This window comes from Dipodomys merriami, unplaced genomic scaffold, assembly GCF_024711535.1.
Source record: "Dipodomys merriami isolate MVZ:Mamm:240054 unplaced genomic scaffold, mDipMer1.0.p SCAF_84, whole genome shotgun sequence".
Lineage (NCBI taxonomy): Eukaryota > Metazoa > Chordata > Mammalia > Rodentia > Heteromyidae > Dipodomys > Dipodomys merriami.
The window spans coordinates 413,370-434,291 of NW_027206446.1; the positions used below are offsets into that span (position 1 = coordinate 413,370).

Sequence of the window (20,922 nt, forward strand, 5' to 3'; positions counted from 1 at the left end):
AGAAAAGAGGAGAAGCACCAGCTGGACCCCCTCCATGGCGGTGCGAGACTGTGTTCCGGGACTTCATGGGATTGCAGAATTTGGGGTTCCGTGCTCTTCCCTGTGGCCTTAGTGAGGGAGTTGTTCTCTGGAAATCCTGGAAGACAGAAAGTTCCAGAAGAGAAATCAGAAAGGCAACGTCGGGAAATGGAAAGGGAGGCCCGGGGCTCCTGTGAAGAAGGCATGCTTGCTTTTATTTTTCTTGATGTTATTGTCCCCAAGTCCTGTCATCATGCCCTACGTCTGGTGAGGGGGTAACGTCTCTTTGGGGGGGACCATGTCACCCCCTTTCATGAAGGAGTCTTAGGAAGGATTACAGAGTCTCCTGAGAATCTGTGAAGGCTCTGGAGAAGATGTGGTTGTACTGGGACAAAGATACAGGTGTCTAGTCTTACACCCGGTGAGACCAGAGTCACTCTGGTACAGCTAGAAACTCAGCTGCCCAACCCCTTCAGCTCTGTGTGTGTGTGTGTGTGTGTGTGTGTGTGTGTGTGTGTGTGTGTGTGTGTGATTAGCCATCATTAGCCATTCTTGACCACTTCACATCTCTGATTGAAGCCTGTACGGCTGAGTGCTGAAAGGGAGGAAAATTTTAGTTTCTCACACAGCAAACGCTACTCTCGAAAAGAAATCAACCACCGAACATTGGACGCTTATAACTGCTCTTTACAACTTTTTTTAAATAATTCTTTTTCTTTAAAAATATCCTTAAGTAGTTGTATAGAGAAGCTGCCATCGGGCAAAGCGGTTGATGACCACTATGCATTCCACATTCTCCTCCACCCCTTCCTCTTCTGCATCTTGGGGGATCCCAAATGATTCTGGCCTGCCTTCTCCCCCTCTTCTCCTCTCCATTCGTTTACCCCTCTCCCCTGGACCCATTCCCCCACCCCTGCTTCCTGGTGTTTGATTTTGCTGACCTTTGACTCTGCCTGTCTAAGGAATAGCACAATTGGAGTTCTCCCTTGACGCTACCATATTTTACTTAATACACTTGTACACGCTCTCAATAACACATTCATTTTCTGAGCTCCTTAGGCAGTCTTATAACCTCTTTTCTATTTTCCATGTGGAGACTTGATTGCTTTCTCCGTTTTCTAGAAAACCAAAACCACCACGCAGAAGACAGGAAGGAGTTTCTCCAGTTTAAGCCTTGGCTAAAGAACTATCAACTCCAGAAGGCAAGTTGTAGTCAGTTGAAACTCACTGTCTGCTCCAGGGTCTTCAATTTCAGCCCTGGATGGATTTAAAAAAAAAAAAGAAGAAGAAGAAGAAAGAAAAGAAATAGATCTTATGAAACCAGTTAATAATTTGCTCCCATGAAACATTAAAGCGCGTAAAATCCTACTTTATGTGACACTATAAAATTACATAAAGTATCTCAGTGCTCTATTGTTAAATAATGAATACGCATGGAACATGTATAAATTTTAAAGGGAAGACTAATTAGAAGATAAAATTAAAGTATTTTGCCTACACGAGTGTCTTGTTTCTAGTTTAACTATTTTAAAACACCATTTTACATTATGGCCATTCAATAGTACCCCAATCTACTTTCCCACGTAGCTTGATGATAGGCCTGTACCATTTTGTCCAGTCAAGGTAGAAATTTGACTCACATAAACTTTCTTTTTTGGGGGTAGTGGTGGTGGAGAGGTGGCCTGGATTGGCCTCACGACAACAGTCCTCCTAATTTCTGCCTCTGGAGGAGCTGGGATTATAGGAGTAAGCCAAGACGTCTGACTCTCTAGCAGCTTCTATTTTATTTTATTTTTACAAGGACAATGATTTTAAGATGGACGCATCTTTGGTTGTTCTATAGTGGCTAAGCAGACAACTTTTATTGAGTCTACTTATTATCCAATCTTGGCAAGTCCTTTTGCTACAAGTGGGAAGAAAAAAGAAAAATCCTCCTAAATCAATTGGTGGATTTGAACAATCAGACTAAGCTTATTTTCTTTTTCACAAATCGATATGCTTCCTAACTGGGATTTTCCTGGATGGTAAGATGAGTGGAAATATATTGATATAAAATAAGCCAATGTGAATCTGTGTTTATCTGAATTCCCTCTGGGGGTATCATTATACGCTGATACTATTAAGACTCCCCCCACCAGATATTAAAAGTCTGTGTTAAATGCATTTCCACGGAATATTCATTATATGCATCAATTAATTGTTATATTTGAATAATACATGAACCTGCTTTTATGCTTCTTAATTTCGACGGATCTGGTTTTCCAGCACCCATCAAACCTTGACACACCTCAAGGATTTTGCAAAATTAATCAACCACATTGAGTATTTCCGGGGTGGTGGTGGGGGTGTGGGAATTAGAAGGGGACATGCTTTTATTCTGTCATCTCACTTTTATTTTTAACCGAATAAAAGTTGCTGCCTCAAGTTTTAGCATCGTTTAAAAAAATACGTCCTTGTAGAAGCTACCATTAAGGGCGACATTTTCAACAGCATCAATTTATAGTGACACTGAACTTTTATGATACTATAAAAGTCCTGCTCACGATGACATCCACAGCCACATTTTCAGGGAAATACAAGAATCTGCATCTCAGATGAGTGGTTTGCTCTGTCTTGTTTCTCAGAAGACAGGAAAATGGGGCGGGTGGGGGGTAGCATATCTCTGATATTCCCCAAAAGAGTCAAACATATTTCATAGGTGTTTAACGATATGGGATTTTCCCATTACAATCTTGCAGTGAAGAATCTTTGTGGGTCAAAGCAAAAGAGGAAAGGAGCATGCCAGTGGGTCACACTTGTCATCCCGCTACTCAGGAGGCTGAGATCTGAGGATCACAGTTCAAAGCCAGCCTGGGCAGGAAAGTCCTTGGGACTCTGATCTCCAATGAACCACCGGAAAACTGGAAGTAGGGCTGTGGCTCAAGCAGTAAAGCACCAGACTTGAGTGAAAAGAGCTCAGGGACAGTGCCCAGGTCCAGAGTTCAAGCCCAGAACTGGAACCATACAAGAAAATGAAGATACCTATTCTTCTTGATCTCTGATAAAGCATCTATCATAGACAGGATGTTTTAAATCAGACATTTTCCTGATATTTCCCTCTGTGTTGCAAAATACCTGTTACACAAATAATGGTCTAGTTAAAATTATAAAAAACTTTCAAGTATCATGCTTTCTTGCTATTATAATCTAATTAATATGGTGTATATCTACTCTCTCCTAATTCCTGCCTGAATGGATAACTTCCTTTCTCATGCTCTTCTTGAATTTGTTCACTCAAGGGGCACAGATGTAGGATCCGTTCTCAACCCCATTGCACGCAGCTTCCACTAAATAAAGTTGAGTCACACAGGTTGCTTAAATCTCCTACATCTGTAGGAAATCCAGCCTCTACTAAATTCCCGCTGGAACTTAAAACATACCATATGGAAAGACAGCAATACTGTTGGTTTGTTTGCTCATGTTTTGTTTTTTTTTTCCTGAGTCGCTCTTGAGATCCTACTTTCTTTGGGGGATTTGATAAGAAATGAAAGCCCTAAGTGAAACACGAAACCTGCTTTTGAAACTGTTGCAGCTTAGCAGTAAAAGCTTTCTGTGCTGATGCACAAATACATGTGTGGCTGACAGTATGCACACAATCACATAAATATATACAAGTAAAGTGATGAGAGTAAAATGATTCAGCAATTCCATTCCTGGGAAATTACCCAAAAGATGACAAAACTGAGGGATGGTAAAGCCACCAGCACAACCATGTTCCTTGCAGCACTGTTCGCCATACCCAAGGAATGGAATCAGCCCAGATGCCCCTCAGTGGAAGAATAAAAATAGGTAGACACTGTCTTACTAAAATCCCAATTCATGTGGTGGATTTTGGTTCTTGAATTATCCCTAACTCCCACACCCACAGATAGGAGGGAAAGGTCAAAGTAGGCAGGCAAATAGAGAGAGGAAGTTTGGGCGAATGCGGTCTTCCATATCCATAGGTGGACATGCAGTCAGGTGACTTGGGGGGGAGCGTTGGGGTGGGGAGAGAGAGGGGAGAGGGAGGGAGGTAGGGATGTGGGTCAAGATGCGTGGTCCTCATAACCTGACATACTGAATTTAAACCTTTTTTTGTACAATTACTTAAGAGGATAGCATGTTTTTTTAAACCCACAGGTTACCCCAATTATAATTAAACATGAGATGTTTCTTGATCGCAGCATTCACTAGCAAGGAACGGACAGACATCACTGCACCTGTTACAATCTAGGTTTCTTTGATTCCAATACAGTCCCAGGGAAGCGGCACAAAATAATGTCACGTTTCCCTGCAATTCATTAACAAGCATGTTTTTCTTACCCACCATTCTTCAAGCTGTATTAACAGGAGACCAGGGTCAAGATTACACTGAATTATAGAATAAATTACATGAGTTAACAGCGTCATTTGACAGCTTTGTGGGTAACTGCTGTTCTTAAACTTGCTCTGCTCAAGTTCTGTTTTTTTCTTTTCCTTCCTTTTAAATGCTTCCACTAATTTTTCTTCCGTGCTGAGATAAACCAATGGAACCCGAAGAAAAATGTAATATTTTGCCCTTAGTTTGTCTGACTGGGCCACCAGAATGTTCTTTCTTCGCACTCATTTTCCTGATTATAAAGGAGAGAAATACAAGACTCAAATCTCTCTCTCTTTTCTCTCTTTCTCTCTTCTCTCTTTTTCAAGCAACCAAAACTTAGTAAGTTTGATAATAATTTTATTTATTTATATTGTCTAGTCACATCATGGTATGATCCTAGGAGAGTTTGAGGTTCATTATGATATTAAATTAGCAACTTGCTTCATGTTTTAAAGATTTATTGAAGGCCTCATGCCAATCACATTTAGAATTTTTTGTCGGTCATGGAGCTTGAACTCAGGGCCTGGGTGCTGTCCCTGAGCTCTTCAGCTCAAAGCAAGTTCTCTACCACTTGAGCCACAGCGCCACTTCCAGTTTTCTGGTGGTTCATTGAAGATAAGAGTTTCATGGACTTTCCTGCCCGGGCTGGCTTTGAACTATGGTCCTCAAATCTCAGCCTCCCAAGTCACTAGAACTACAGGGATGAGCCACTTGGTGCTTAGCTAGAATAATTTTTATTTTACCAATTTTGTAAATATCTCCTAAAGGCCAATTCAACATATAAAATAATCATGTAATTACGATTTACCCCATAGAAATGAATTTTATGGAGTCTAAGCCTGCCCCTATGTCTCTAAGTATGCATATGGATATAGATGGACCAAAAATTGACTAAAAGTATTGTAAGATGTATTTGCCGGTTCTCACAAAGCTTTGCTTTTCAGTGTTATTTGTATTAAACACCTGTTTTCACTTGCTATCGTTAATGAGACACAGCCTTCGACCTTAAACGTGTAGCATTTACATAGGGAATGCTCTCTCTCAGGAGGTATCTTATAGTCTTCCTAAAGGAATAACACAGATTGTGAATCACCAGGAAAAAAGGTCATTCTATTCCATTAAATAATGGTTAAAGAAAGTTCAGGAAACTTAAATATATATATATATATATATATATATATATATATATATACATATATATATAGAGAGAGAAAACTTTTGTCTACTCTACATAGGCCAGCCTCAGATATTATTTTTAAAAAACTAAAAGTTTTATTAGCTAGTTAAAAAAAATCATTTTGTATGTTTTTTTTAAGAAGTACAGGTGTATACAAGACACTGGCATATTATAGGGTGAGATAGTCAAAGAATTTATGTAGAATTTTAATTACCACAAAGGTTTAAAACCTTTGTGTTATTATTAGCATTAAATTTCAATGCCTTTAGGCATGAATGTGAAACAAAGAATAAGACAATAAGAAACTGAATGAGCACCAGTGAAATTTACAAAAAAAATTGGAGTGATGAATCTGAGATTTAGGTATGTATATATGTATATATATATATATATATATACATATATACATACACACAAACATATATATACAGATATATACATACATATGTATATTACATACTATATTATATACAATTATATATTATTGAACATAATTATATAACGTTCAATTATATATACAATTCCGTGTATTATATTATACACAATGATATATATTATATACAAATATATATTATATTGTAATATATGTACCATATTGTAATATATTATAATTATATAAGTGGTCCAAAAGAAGAAGAGACCCCCATCTCCACAAAGAAGTTTCACCTGAAGGTCCCAATTAGAACTAAGAAGATTATCATCTGGAGCCATTTCCATACCAGAAAAATGTGACACCTGGTCTGGACAAGAAAGAGGACAGGAATCAAAGCTCAAAACGGTAAAGCCCCTGACCAGCCAGGCTGAGGCCCCAGGTTCAAACCCCAGGACGGCCGACAAAGAGAACTCTTAGATTTTAAGTAGAGATATGATTTTTTAGGGAAAGGAAGCCAATCAACTAGTAGATTCCAGAAATCCAGGATTTGACCTCTCTCTCTCTCTCTCTCTCTCTCTCTCTCTCTCTCTCTCTGTCTCTCTCTCTCTCATACACACACACACACACACACACACACACACACACACACACACACGCAAAGCTCAACCATCTGGAATCTGTCTATACATTCACAAGTGCCACAGGTCTAACACACTTGCTCCCAGCACACGAATTCTTCTTCTTGATGTTTTCCTATGATCCTACGGCAGCCGAGAAGAATAATAGCATTGGATTTGAAGTGAAAATGGCCCAAGCACAGTATTTTCTAAGAGAAATAACACCATGTTTCCATGACCGGAGAATCGAATCCCCTGGACAGGCCTGGTGCTGTGGGTGTGCGAAGCAGGGCCCTCTCTCTCTGCTCCACCCTGCGAGTCTGTGCGGTGAACAGAGATGGAAAAATGTCTCTAGTGACTAGGCATTTTACCAACTTAATGAACACGTACCAAACCCTGCTCCACAGAGCTGGTGAGTTTTGGCATCCAAATATCCAGCCTGCAGTTCTGAAATTTCCTTTATTAGCCTCATCTCTTACTAACATGTCTGTTTTATAGTTTCCTAAATTACAGATATATATAAAAAAATATATATATATATTCTTCCATGGTAGTGATTTTTTTCATAGCTTTGACTTGCACACCGCACCAAATGTGATGTCTAGGTCACGAGATAAGACAGAAATCTGTGTGTGTGTGTGTGTGGTTGTGTTTGGTTGTGTGGATGTGGGTGGGTGTGGTTGTGTGTCATTGGTTGTGTGTGAGGCTGTATTTGTGTGGTTGCATGTATGGATGTGTATTGTGTATCTGTGTGTGGTTATGTGTGGCTGTGTGTGTATGGTTGTATATATGTGGCTGTATGTGTGGTTGTGTGTGTGATTTTATATGTGTGTGTGGCTTATGTGTATGGTAGTATGTGGGTGTGATTGTATTGTGGTGTGTGTGTGTGGCTGTGTGTGATTTTTTGTGTGTGGTTGTGTGGGTGATTTTATGTATATGTGGTTTGTGTGTGGTAGTATATGGATGTGATTGTATTGTGGTTGTATTGTGTGGTTGTGTGTGGTTATATGTGTGTGTGGTTTTGTCTGTGTGTGGTTGTGTGTGACTTGTGTGGATGTGTGTGTGGTTTTGTGTGTGGATGTGTGTATGGTTTTGTCTGTGTGTGGTTGTGTGTGTGGTAGTATATGGATGTGATTGTATTGTGGTTGTATTGTCTGTGTGTGGTTATATGTGTGTGTGGTTTTGTCTGTGTGTGGTTGTGTGTGACTTGTGTGGATGTGTGTGTGGTTTTGTGTGTGGATGTGTGTGTGGTTTTGTCTGTGTGTGGTTGTGTGTGTGGAAGTATATGGATGTGATTGTATTGTGGTTGTATTGTCTGTGTGTGGTTATATGTGTGTGTGGTTTTGTCTGTGTGTGGTTGTGTGTGACTTGTGTGGATGTGTGTGTGGTTGTGTATGAGTGTGGTTGTGAGTGTGCACGGTCCAGTAACAATGTGATATAGGCATTGGAACATCACTCCTCAGAAACAACCCCAAAGTCCGTGGGGAGGGCAGGGCTGTGATTTGCACACGGCACGTGCAGGTGGCCCGGCATGCCGTGGGGGGAGACGGTGGGTTGGGTGTGGGGGGGTTCCCGGCCTGGACCGGGTGGACCCCAGGTTGTCTGCAATGTTGGGTCCCCCTCGTTTTGTGCAATTCCCAGGCATCCTTGCAAAATGTGTGCACACCCTGCAAAATCCACACCCACACCCGTGACTAGAGGCACATGGAAAGATCTAGAGGGACAGACAGGAGGAAGAGAGCCATCTGATGAGAAGCAGCCCCATCTCCACATCCCCACAGTACACGAGGACGCTCCCAAAGCTCCTCCACCCCATTCCTCCTCCCCTCACCCCACCCCAACTCAAAATAAGATAAAATTCTGATTTCAGTGAATAGAGACTTTCCAGGGTTTAGAAGTTCTGGAAAAAATCCATTTGCTCCCATGGTCACGGAGATGGAGAGAGACTGTTGACCTTAGGACTACACTTGACAGAGAGTACGAGGACTCCAACTGGAAGAAGGAGGGGGAGGGGGAGGGGGGAGGAGGAGGGGGAGGAGGAGGGGGAGGAGGAGGAGGAGGAGGAGCAGGAGGAGCAGCAGCAGCAGGAGGAGGAGGAGAAGGAGAAGAAGGAGAAGAAGGAGAAGGAGAAGAGAAGGAGAAGAAGAAGGAGAAAGAGAAGAAGGAGGAGGAGGAGGAGGAGGAGGAGGAGGAGGAGGAGGAGGAGGAGGAGGAGGAGGAGGGGAGGAGGAGGAGGAGGAGGAGGAGGAGGAGGAGGGGAGGAGGAGGAGGAGAAGGAGGAGGAGGGGAGGAGGAGGAGGAGGAGGAGGAGGAGGAGGGGAGGAGGAGGAGGAGGAGGAGGAGGGGAGGAGGAGGAGGAGGAGGAGGAGGGGAGGAGGAGGAGGGGAGGAGGAGGAGGAGGAGGAGGAGGAGGGCAGAAGGAGGAGGAGGAGGAGGGGAGGAGGAAGAGGAGGAGGAGGAGAAGAGGGGGAGGAGGAGGAGGAGGAGGAGGAGGAGGGGAGGAGGAGGAGGAGAAGGAGGAGAGGAGGAGGAGAGAAGGAGGAGGAAGGGAGGAGGAGGAGGAAGGGAGGAGGAGGAGGGGAGGAGAGGAGGAGGAGGAGGAGGTCCACATAATTCAACCTCGGCTGGGGTGCTGAGTGCTTAGTCCTCTCTGTTCGAGCACACGGCCACATCCCAGTGTGCAGTCCCTCAGCCCTGTGATCCCTCAAGCCCGGACACTTGGAAGGACACTCGATCTTTCTTTCCCATGGTGTTTGTGGCTGCAAGATTGTCATCTTAAATTATCAACCTTCTCCTAGCACCAGTACTGAACTCTGCTCCATTTCGGTGGCCTTTCTTCTTGAACCAGTGCCCATGCAGGAGACTTGTCTTCCTGTCCACATTACGTGAGACATTATGTGTGTTTCTATACATGTTTTCTCCATCACCCGTGCTCTCCGGCCTGTGCACGTGGGGCAGCGTGCAAGGCTGTATTGTGTCCATGCATGCGCGATTTCTCCCTCGGGATGGGTGAATCACGGCAGACAAAGCATCACACCTGGAGGTTGAGCGGGAAGAAAACCCGGTGACATCTCAAGAAGTTAAAGAAAATGTGTTCATCTTCCAATGGGTCGTGGGATCCTGGAGGGCAAGCAGATTTTGACGACGTGTATCCGGGCAACCAGGTGGTGTGTCACCTTTCTAGAACATTCCAAGGAGTTTCATCAGAACCCACAACCAGGCCAACGTCTTCCGTCCTCGTTCAAGCTGTCTGTGTGGAGGCTTCGAGTATTTTTCCTGGTAGTTTAAAGAATGGTTATTATTATTGTTGTTGTTGATGATGTCTGACTACTGGAGAGAGGAAAATCGGATCATATGAAGACTGAGCCGCAGTGTTGTTGTTGTTTTTGTAATGTGGAGTGCAAAGTGATTAAAGGTCACAGGATTAATTAGCACCTTAGGTGGTTTTGTGTTTTCTTTTTTAATCCAATGCTTCTACCTAAAGTCAACACTGTTTTTGCTCACTGACTTTGTAAACTTCTATTTATCTGTCTGTCTGTGTCTATCTATTCATCTATTTATCTATTCATCTATCTTTGTGTATATATATATACACACATACATACACATGTTTTTATTTTGCAAATTCACTTACGTACAAAGTTAGAACTTTTCTAACTTGGTTCCTTCAACCTCAAAGCCTGCAAGGATTAGTTGGCTCTCATCTATTTGGAAGCTTAGTTCTTATTACATAAGGTCCTGAGAAGTAATATATTTTTTGACATACTATCGCTATTATTGAGAGAGCTTCGATTTGCTTCTCACTTAAACATCACTCCAGCACATACCCAGTAACTATCTTATTTCCTTCTATCTTATTGTTGGATTTGTGCCGTGATGTCAACAATCATTTCAACAAAGAATTGCAAACTACCTATTTCTGCAGCTTGACCACCTATTCTATAGTTCCATAAATAAGCAGCAAGTCTATAGAACCTTTCTATGGCTTTAAGTCCTCGTATGAAGAAATTTTAGTAACAAATTGTTTAGTTAGTTAGGGGTGACATGACAGGGATTTTAAAGAAATATTGGATTACTGGTCTATACATGTAGGAACGAATGGTTGGGATTAAATGGTCAAAAATCCACCTTCATGCTACCCTAGATAGATAGATGGATGGATGGATGGATGGATGGCTGGATGGATGGATGGATAGACAGACAGACAGATAGATGAAGAGATGTGTAGATAGAGAGATGGATGGATAGATAGATAGATAGATAGATAGATAGATAGATAGATAGATAGATAGATAGATAGATAGATAGATAGATAGATAGATAGGATAGATGAAGAGATGGATATAGATGAAGAGATAGATAGATAGGTGACAGACTTGTAGATAGATGATATGATAGATAATACAGTATGATAGATAGATATGATATATACAGATATAATCTATGAATGTATAGTTTTTTTTAAATTTAATTTTATTTTATTTGAGAACATACTGTACAGAGGGGCTACAATTACATGGGCAGGATAATGCATACATTTCTTACCAAGCATTGCAGCCTCCTCCTTTGTTTACCCTTCACCTCCCTTCCCAGCCTCCCCCCTCCCCCCACCCAATCATACCCCCCTCCCCCCTCCCACACCGACATTGTAAAGCTGGTTTTGACATGACATTTTGTACTTCTCATTGTTGCAACAGGTCCACCTGAATCCTTAAACGACTTGTTTGTCCCCATCTCCTCCAGAATGTATAGTTATGTGTCCAAAAAGGCAGAAAAATGAGAAGGAAAGAGAACTGTCCAACATGGTTGAATTAAATTAGAATATCATCATAACTTTATGTCTCCGCCAAAGACATGCCATCCCATTTCAGATTTCTGCTAATTGCCACCAGATACATTATTATGCAAAAAAAGGATGTTAGTGAAGGTTGAAAAGGACAAACCAACTATTCCCGGACATCGGCCATAATTATGCAGCACCATGTTCGAACAATTACATTTATGTAGACCCACTGTTCAAATCGATGTTCCTTGTAGAGCCAGTCCTTAATCAATGGAATCAGTCAATTTCCCCTGCTCACATCCCTCTTCTTAATTAAGACAGTGATATCTGTGAAGTGCAGGGCTTCGAAGAGATAAATAAGAACAGAGGTGAAGAAATGTCAACCGGGGGTGAACTGCCCCAATTTTACTCCGGGAGAAGTTAGGAGGGACGAAGACAGTTCCTTCTAGGAAGAGACCCGGCCTGGCCATCTTCTAACGACGACAGCTTAGCATTCATTAAGAAAAGAGCAGGTAGAGCCTCCTGACAGAAATGGCATTAATGAGCAATGAAGTGCTCTCAGAGCCCGATTCCTTCAAAGTCACCCCCAGAATTATGGAGGTTGTGCCATCAGAGCCAATTTTAATTAGATCGAGCAAGGACCTCTGTAGACAGCTAGCCTTTCCATCCAAATACACACACACACACACACACACACACACACACGATCGCCATAGGGTGTCATGGCGTTGTTATCATCAAAATGGCAAGGTGATAGGGCTTAAAATATCTCTGGTGTTCAAGCAGATGCGCAAACATCTTCTAATGATGCAGGTAATAAAGGCATTCGTGGTCCAACTTTGACAGTGTGATCTCTGATGCCATCCGAGGAAAGATCATAGCAGAGGCCAGGCCAGAAGGCCTAGAACATTCCCTTCTGTCTCTCTGTCCGTCCAAGGGCTGACAAAAATTCCGTTTATTAGAAAAGAAGGGAGGGAGGTAGTGGAGCAGAGACCGCTCTATTAGCAATAGCAAGTGTAGAGTGTAACCAAACCATAACAATGATACTTACAGAATGGAGACATGGTTCCTAAAAAATGCATGTATTTCTAGCGGTGCTACTACTATCATTCTAGAAGATGCATGCGAGGGAAGGTTAACGTAAAGATGTAACTTCTTCGTGGAAGTGCGGATAGATCTATGAACGCCAAGAAGGGTGGACATGTCTCTTGTGTCTACGATCAGGAAACACAAAATAAACCACCATAAGTACCATAAATTGCAGAAGTAGCCTACACTTCCTCTCCGAGAACACTTATTTGGCATAAGCAATAACTTTTATACCTCTATCACTAACTTGCGCTAACTGAATATGTTAAAAAAAAATGACGTATAACTTTTATCAATCAATACTACCCTGTCTCCTGGTCACTTATTTCTGAATAAATCTCTGGATAAATGGGTACTTTTTAAAGGCTCTTAAAAGCAGCAAAATGTACATCAACCACTCTTTCGATAGAGTCGTTTTAAAAGTGGAACTTTAGGGAGGCAGCCGTTAAAAAAAAATCAATTAGAAAACATGACCAATGATTCACACCTAGGCCACGGGCTTTTCAACTGAGCGGAATGATTGAAAGGTATTGCTTCGGTCATCTAAATTGTAATGACGAGGTAATGGTGGTCATGGGATATTGAATAAGAGATACCACTGTCTCTATTGGTGTGAGTAATCACGAGCAAAACCAATGAGTGAGCCAGTCACTCCCCCGTAAGTGTAGTACAGCTGTGCGCACTTGTACTCAAGAATACACTCTTGTGCTATTTATGAATATACACACACCAGGTTTGCACATTGTATCTGTAAAGGTGGTGAACAGGGGGAGTTACGATTATAAGTCAGGTAATGAGTACATTTCTTTTTTGAATATCATTACCCTCCCTCCCTTATTTTCTCCTGCTACCCTCTTTTCCCTCCCCATCCCCCCTCCCAGTTGTAACGCTCATTTCCAACAGAGTGCCTCGTTCGTGAGCATCATTGTTGCATGAGTTCATCCTGTGTCTGCTTCTTCCGTGATTCCCTTTCCCTTCCCCAGATTAGATAAACTCATATACATGATAAAGGGTACAGAAAACTAAACCAGGGGGAAAAAACAGAAATAACCTGAAACAGAACCCAGTAAGAACCTCGTTTCCAATTCTTGGAGTCCATGTTGATACGCTTCATTATGTGTGGTCCTATGTACTTCGATTGGGCTCTGGTGATAGATATCACAAACATATTAAGGTTGGCTTTTTTCATTCTTAATCTCCACCCTGGAAGGAGTAAATCACACTCACTGGTGTTTAAATCTGTTCAGCTGCTTTGCCTAGATTCAGTCACCACCGAACACAGGAGGCTATCTGGCAAAACAAACAAACAAATAAATAAATGTATATAACCCTTGGAAAGTTTTCTGGGTGGTTGCTGGTCATTGGGTGAACAAAATGAATAACTCTAATCGTAGAATGTGCCAAGAGCTAAAAACATCATTATGAAAGGAGACACAAGCAAGAGAGAACTTGGAAGGCTCAGTTATTATTATTATTATTATTTTTGCTTAACAGAAATGAGGGCCCATGTTCAATCACCCGGTATTTTTACTACCTAGAGGCAGACAATTTATATATATGAAGTATACTCTAAATATGTATAAAAGGGAACATAAGAATGAATTCCTGTGCCAACCAGCTGTCTCCTGAGGATTCCAGGTCCATTTATGCAAGCAAGCAATCAATTCAGATCTGATTAATCCATTCAGATGCAGAGTCAAGTAAGAATCAAATTACAGAAGCTTTCCCTAAGAGTTGGGGGGTAGGGAGAGCTGGGGAGGTGGAGGGGAGAGTCAGAGCTTTGACTGTCATGAATTATCTTCAAGGAGGTAAGACCAGCCCAGTACATGGGATCCCAATGTGTTCAGACCCTAATTAAAAGCAAATTGCACCGGTCACACACTTCTACAGGTGGGCAGGCATTGGGAACTTTGAATAATGATCTGCATTCAACTAGATCCAGCACTAAACCAATGCATACGTCAAAGGGCGCCATCTTGGCCACGTGGTGGGTAAGGAGTTGGGTTTACCTAGAGCCATCTTGCCTTCATGGTGGAAGATAGGGAAGTCCCACCTTCCAGGTAATTGGGGTGGGGGGCTGAATTCCTAGAGGCAGGGACAGGGGCTTGATGATAGGTTAGTGGACCTGCCAATCTTGGGTCAGGAACTCTCAAGGTCCCTGTGACCTTTGCCCCCTGACCTGAGCCATAGAGGCCTAGATCAGCGCAGACCACCATTACACCAGGCCTGGTGTTTCCTGGCGTCCATCTGCCATCCCTGGCTTTTCTAATAAAGACTCCCCAATTCCACCTCTCAAAGACGTGGCTTCTTTGTGTTCTCACAAGTAGGTTTGCAACTGAGATTTTACCTTTACCCCAACACAAGGCCCAGAAACTTCACTCATGGAGTCGAACCACAGGACTTCACGGTGAAGCAAGCAACTCTCCACTGTTGGTTTTTGAAAGGAATCAAGAGAGGAAAAAGGCAGACAGCATAGTTACTCCATCAAAATGGTGCTTCGATCACATCCTATACCTGGCTGGCATTGGGGAACATCCCCTAAACCTTTCCTACCACAAAAGTGATGATTTCTATGAAGAGTCGTAGATTTCTGGTCTGAAGGAATAATGCTATTCTCTCTCCCTATGCAGTCTGTCTGCTTAGCAAGCCTCCTCTCATCTGCCTAGAGAATAGATTTGATTATTTCCTTCCTCCCCTTTCTCTCTTTTTTTCCCTCCTGTTTTCTCTTCAATAAATGCACTTGAGGAATCATTGATATGTGTGTGTGTGTGTGTGTGTGTGTGTGTATAGAATACAGTACAAGAGCATAATATCATCTGGTGTAACAATGCCAAATTCTCTTGCATTGTGCTTCTGTCTGAATAGACCCCTTTTCTTACCCAGCTCTGCTCCTACACTTTTTAGGAGGGTTCTCCTTCTAAAGACAATGAGGTCAGATTAGAAATTATCTGAGAGTGATTATGAAGCAGATACTGGCAGGACACAATGGGTTCGAATAATAAGAGTGTGAATATCCGTCAAGCAATCCGAAAGTCACCCGTTGGGTAGAACTCCTGGCTACAATGGACCAATTAGATTTCCAGTAGAAGTAAGCAGTTCTACCTTCCCCTACAGGAGAAAGCCTATTATGCAGCAAGGAAATGGTTGATTTTTCACTTGAAAAGAACTTTTTCAAAAAAGCTATTCAGATTTTTAAAGCTAATTTCGACATAAAGATCTTTTTAAAAAATGCATTCTTAGGAATTTATCATCTCTCATGCGAGACTGTAGCATAAAAGAAGGCAAACTTAGAGGAACCTTTAAGAATAACATCGAAATAGAATACAATCATCATTTTTCTTTTCGCGTCCTTTTTTTCTTTTGGGCTCTGTTTTAGAGCGCCAAAATGACCTTTTTTACCCCTCCAAATGATCAACCACATTTAGCACACGAAAGAGATGATTTTTCTAACAGCACAACCCAGGACTTAAAAGAATTAGTACAGTTTTCAGTGTACCTTAATCATGGGACAGAAGAAAACTCCACCAGGCTGGTCTCACCTTTCCAAAAGCAATTCCGTAATTCTGATACATTTTTTTTTTCCTGAGATAATTCCCCCCCCCCCCCCCGTGGCAATATTTTTCCAGTGCTGTTACCATGGGCTGTGGTAGTTATACTTGTTTCTAGAGATGAATGGAAGGTGCATCGTTCTACACAGAATTGCGAGCGTTTACATGAGTGCTTACTAGCTCAAACAGGAAAAAAGTTGGTTAAAATGAATAAACACCTGTTTATTTGGGACTCTGTGTGGTTTTTGAATCTATTAGGCCCAGAGAGAGAAAAAAAAAAGCAAATATAGGTTTTTTTCCCCTCCTATGTGGAAGTTGATCTATCAATGTATAAATAATATAATAATATAATAAAAATATAAGAATATAAATTAGATATATATAATATAGACTGGATCCTATGCACATGTACACAAACGCATTCATTGGTTCATGCAGGGGAGAATTCCAATGGTGGAAGTCCTTTGAACAGCTAACTTACAGTCTGACAAAATGGATGTCAGGAGGATATCAGAATTTGGGGTGTCAGGAGAGTGTAAAGTCAAAAGGTGGGGGGGAACAGTGAAGGAAGAAAGGGGGGAGGGAGGAGAACAAGTCCTTGTTCCCAATGTCAATATTTGAATATGGAGCCAGAGGACTTGAGGGGAGGGGAGGGGTGGAGAGAGGCGGGAGAGACCATGGATCAAGATGCAATGTTCTCGCAGACACTCGGAACTGCAGCCCCTTTGTGCAACCTCTGAAAGGTAACAAAATGGATCGCTTCAAAGGAATAATAGATGTCACAAAATAAGATGCATTGCGTACACTCCAAGAAGGCACTGGGCATGCATTCACTCTCTACCCACCTGCAATGGTGCAATGCGAATGGTGATCGGGAGGCCATTTGTGAATGAAGGTCAAATGCAAGGTCATCCAGAAAGGCTGCAGGTATGGAAGTGGTTGATTAAGAGAATGGATATCCATCCCAAATGCACTGAACTTAGCTTCGAACGAATATACGAAAGGAGCTCATGTGCCCATTTATATGTATGTAAAATCATATTCTCTATAGAATTTCAAGATGTGTGCATGTATCTCAAAATGAACTCCAAGAATCTCCAAGGAATCTCTGGGTTTTTTTTTTCAATTTTTTTGATGCTTCTGTCTTCTTCACCTTATACTCGATGTATTCAGTGAACTATACAACTCAAAGGTGGAGACAGGGGGGGAGAGGTGGGAAAGGAAGGAGGGAACAGAAAACACCATTCAGAAGGAAAAGGAATTCATCACCTGATCCCACTGTAATACTCCTGTACATTACCTCTATAATAACGATAAAGGAAATTACTTTAAAAAATAAATGAAGTGTGCAGAAAGAGGACGAATATATGGGAATATATGTCTATGACATGAGTCATTCTTATTGAGAGATGATTTAAGAAAATAAACACTGTATTTCTTCAAGATCGTGATTCTCTGGGGAAAGACCTACGTATTTTTTTTTTCACCCTTGTAAAATGAACAAAAGAAAACTACTTTCTGTAGATCAACCTGAGGGGATCTACAGAATCAATTGATGAGTTATCAGAAATTGCCAAATGACCGAGAGTGAAAACTCACAGAGTCAACTCTAATTCATCTTTTTTTAAATTAAAAAGAAACACATTATTTATCCATTGTTATCATAAAGGCGATGGACAGATATGGGTTCCAGTTACCTAAGACTGATGAAGAGTACATTTCTTTTTGGGCAATATCACCCCTTCTGGGCAGGGAACTGAAATCATTATAGAAAAGAAAAGGAATGGTTAAAAGTCAGATGCGAAAACTCCTAATACCCTTTGTTTATGTAATGCCCTCACCATATAGTGATGCTTCTTTTTTTATTTTTTTAATCAAAAAAGATAAAGAACAAAACAGACTGAATTGCCAGATTGTCTTTAGGACTTAGATTTCTCCGGTGCAATGTTTAACTATTCTAAATCTATTTGCTTCGGTATCTCAGAGCTTTCGCGATCGGCTCTGAAATGTGTGAAATGGAAATTGTAGCGATTTAATATTTGGGGAGCAGAAATTATAATACAGGTAAAAGGAAAAAAAACTAGTCAAGATGTGTTTTCACAGTGCTTCCTGAGAAAGGAGAAGAATTAAGAAGAAAAGCCGAGAAGGCTTCAGGGATTAGAGGAGATATTTTCTAAGTTTGAAAGCAGGTGGCGGGACATATGTTTTTATGTGTTCCTTGTTTTAATTCACTTTGGCTGATTCATTACCAACCTGTCTGGTTTTGCAATCCAGAAGCATTCACTGACTGAATAACCAATTACTTTTCTCTCTCCCCCGTCCCCCGTAATTCGGTTCCCTATTACACATTTTCCCCCCACCCCCTTGGGACAGATTATAAACAAGAGAAGGGAAAGGAAGCATTCAGAAACATGAAGTTCATAAACACAACGGTTGGTTTCCAGATCTTAAAATTGGAAGGTGAATTTTGTAAGCTTGGGGGCGGGGTGTAAAAAAATCACTTCAATTTTTTCCATTCTATTCTATTTTTTTTCTTTTTTAGCTTCAGTGGATTACCACAGAAGTATTTCAATCTTTAGCATAAGAGGGCTCCTAGAAGCTCAATTTTCACCATTTTTTCTATTTGTATTCTATTTCTATTCCTCCAGAAAGCAATAGAGGCTTTTACTTTAAAAACAGACAAACAAACCAAAAAAGAACTCTTTGTCCAAGCCAGGCACCGATGGCTCACGCCTGTCATCCCAGCTACTCAGGAGGCTGAGATCAGAGGATCACAGTTCAAAGTCAGCCTGGGCAGGAAAGTCCGTGAGACTCTTATCTCCAATAAACCACCAGAAAGAAAACCAAACCCAGAAATGGCACTGTAGTTCAAGTGGTAGAGCGCGAGTGTTGAGCTGAAGAGCTGAGGGATAGTGCCCAGGCTCTGAGTTCAAGCCCCATGACCAACCAAAAAAAAAAGAAGCTGGAAGGAAAAGTTTGGCTCAAGGGATAGAGCACCGGCCTTGAGCAGAAAACTTTTAACTGATAGTACAGGATCCTGAGCTCAAGCCCTAGTACCAGCAACACACACACACACACACACACACACACACACACACACACACACACACACATCAAGATGGCAGAAGAATAGATTTTTCTCTCAGGTCCTAAGGTTAGACTCAGCTTGCTTTGTTGTCTTATTGTCAGCTTCTAGATAAATATACACGTGTATATAAGTACACACACACACACACACACACACACACACACACACACACACACGCATATTACCCATACACTGGCTCCTTTTACCTTAAGATAGAATACTACAGAATTCTGGTGACTATATTTAAGAAAAGAATTAGACATGGCCCATTGGAGACAAATTTCTTCTGTCCCACAAGGGACCAGCAGAGCTGTCTGGGCCTTTGGAAGTTTCTAGAATCCTTTTGGGGGTTGATCTGAAGTGGCTGCATTTGCTAGGTTAATGTCAGCATGGGTGTCTTACTTTTTGTGGGTGAGCAGCAACCCTAGGCCTAGACATCTCTGCTTCCCTCCGAAACTACTTTCCAATTTCAATTTCGAATAACACCCCCCCCCCAGGTCAACACGTTCCCTGTCTTTCCTACCTTGTAGACGGCTCGACGTAGGGAGACATCATTTCCTTTGAAGCAGACAGAGACAGGTTTAAAACCTAACTCTCTTGCTTATTAAGAATGTGACCTTGAATGAATTCCCTAATCTTTCTGCACCTGTTTCTTTACTTATAAGATGAAGGTAATAATGTCTATCTTACAGGATTATTATGATGATTGAAAGTAAAATAAATGAAATTCCTAGAACTGTGTATCGCAGATATCAATAAAATACATTATTATAATAATAAGCATACTTTTTTGGGGAGCAGCACTCCCCCAAAGAATATACAAACGCCTTCTACCTGATTTCTTTGTGGAACATAGTACAGTTTTGTTATAAAAATCCACCCAACCTCTAAGACCTGAGCTTAGATGCACATCCGCAATTACCATATATTTTTTAATATTAATATGCAATCTAATGAAATTATGGCACTCACACCTGGACCTTGTTGCTCCTAAAATCTTGATCCAAAGAAAATGTCTCTTAAGGTAAAAATTAAAAGGAAAAGAAAAGAAAATCAGCTTTAAGAAGAATAACAATACAGGAAGTCCTTCATATATATAAATCTATTGTGGGTATAACCCTTAAATCTTAGCTAACTTTGCTGTGTTCAAGGCTGGGCGGTGATCTATTGCCGGGCTGGTAAATGACAGTCAAGTTCACCAGCACAATCAGAGCACCACATTATCTAAGTCATTGCTTTCCAAAGTGCTGTGTGGTGCTTTGAGTGTGAAAGACTATATATCATGTATATTGTCTTCTATTCTGTATGGTACCTGAGCCTGGGCTGTGCACCATGGACAAGATGGAATTCAAAGACCCACGCAGCTGCGTGTTTAGCGTTTGTTTGCGTTCACCATTGGTAAGTTAGGCTCAAGTTAAACAGAAGGAATTGAAAGTGTGTGTGTGTGTGTGTGTGTGTGTGTGTGTGTGTGTGTGTGTGTGTGTGTGTGTGTGAATAAAACAGAGACAGACAGAGACAGAGAGAAGTTAGTCTCAAGTTAAACTAAAGGAAATGAGTGTGTGTGTGTTTGGAAAAGAGAGAGAGAAAAAGAGAGCGAAAGAGAGAGAGAGAGAGAGAGAGAGAGAGAGAGAGAGAGAGAGAGAGAGAGAGAGAGAGAGAGAGAGAGAGAGAGAGAGAGAGCTCTGGAGCTTGAACTCTGGGCCTGGGCGCTGTCCCTCAGCTCCTCAGCTCAATGCTGGTGCTCTACCACTTGAACCACAGCACCACTTCCGGTTTTCTGGTGTTTCCTTGGAGATAAGAATCTCAGGGTCTTTCCTGCCCTGGGCTGGCTTTGAACTGCGATCCTCAGGT

The 20,922-nt window shown here is 41.6% G+C and overlaps 1 protein-coding gene across 1 annotated transcript in view; it reads right to left on the reverse strand.

Moving 5' to 3' along the window:
* The window catches only part of LOC138820013 (basic salivary proline-rich protein 1-like), a 36,738-nt gene that overhangs the window by 1,636 nt on the left and 14,180 nt on the right, over positions 1-20,922 (reverse strand). The window contains exons 3-4 of the mRNA XM_070011651.1: positions 19,595-19,629; positions 19-136 (exon numbers count right to left, since the gene is read on the reverse strand). Coding sequence (XP_069867752.1) covers positions 19-136; positions 19,595-19,629 — 153 coding nt within the window. The remainder of the gene's footprint in view (positions 1-18; positions 137-19,594; positions 19,630-20,922) is intronic.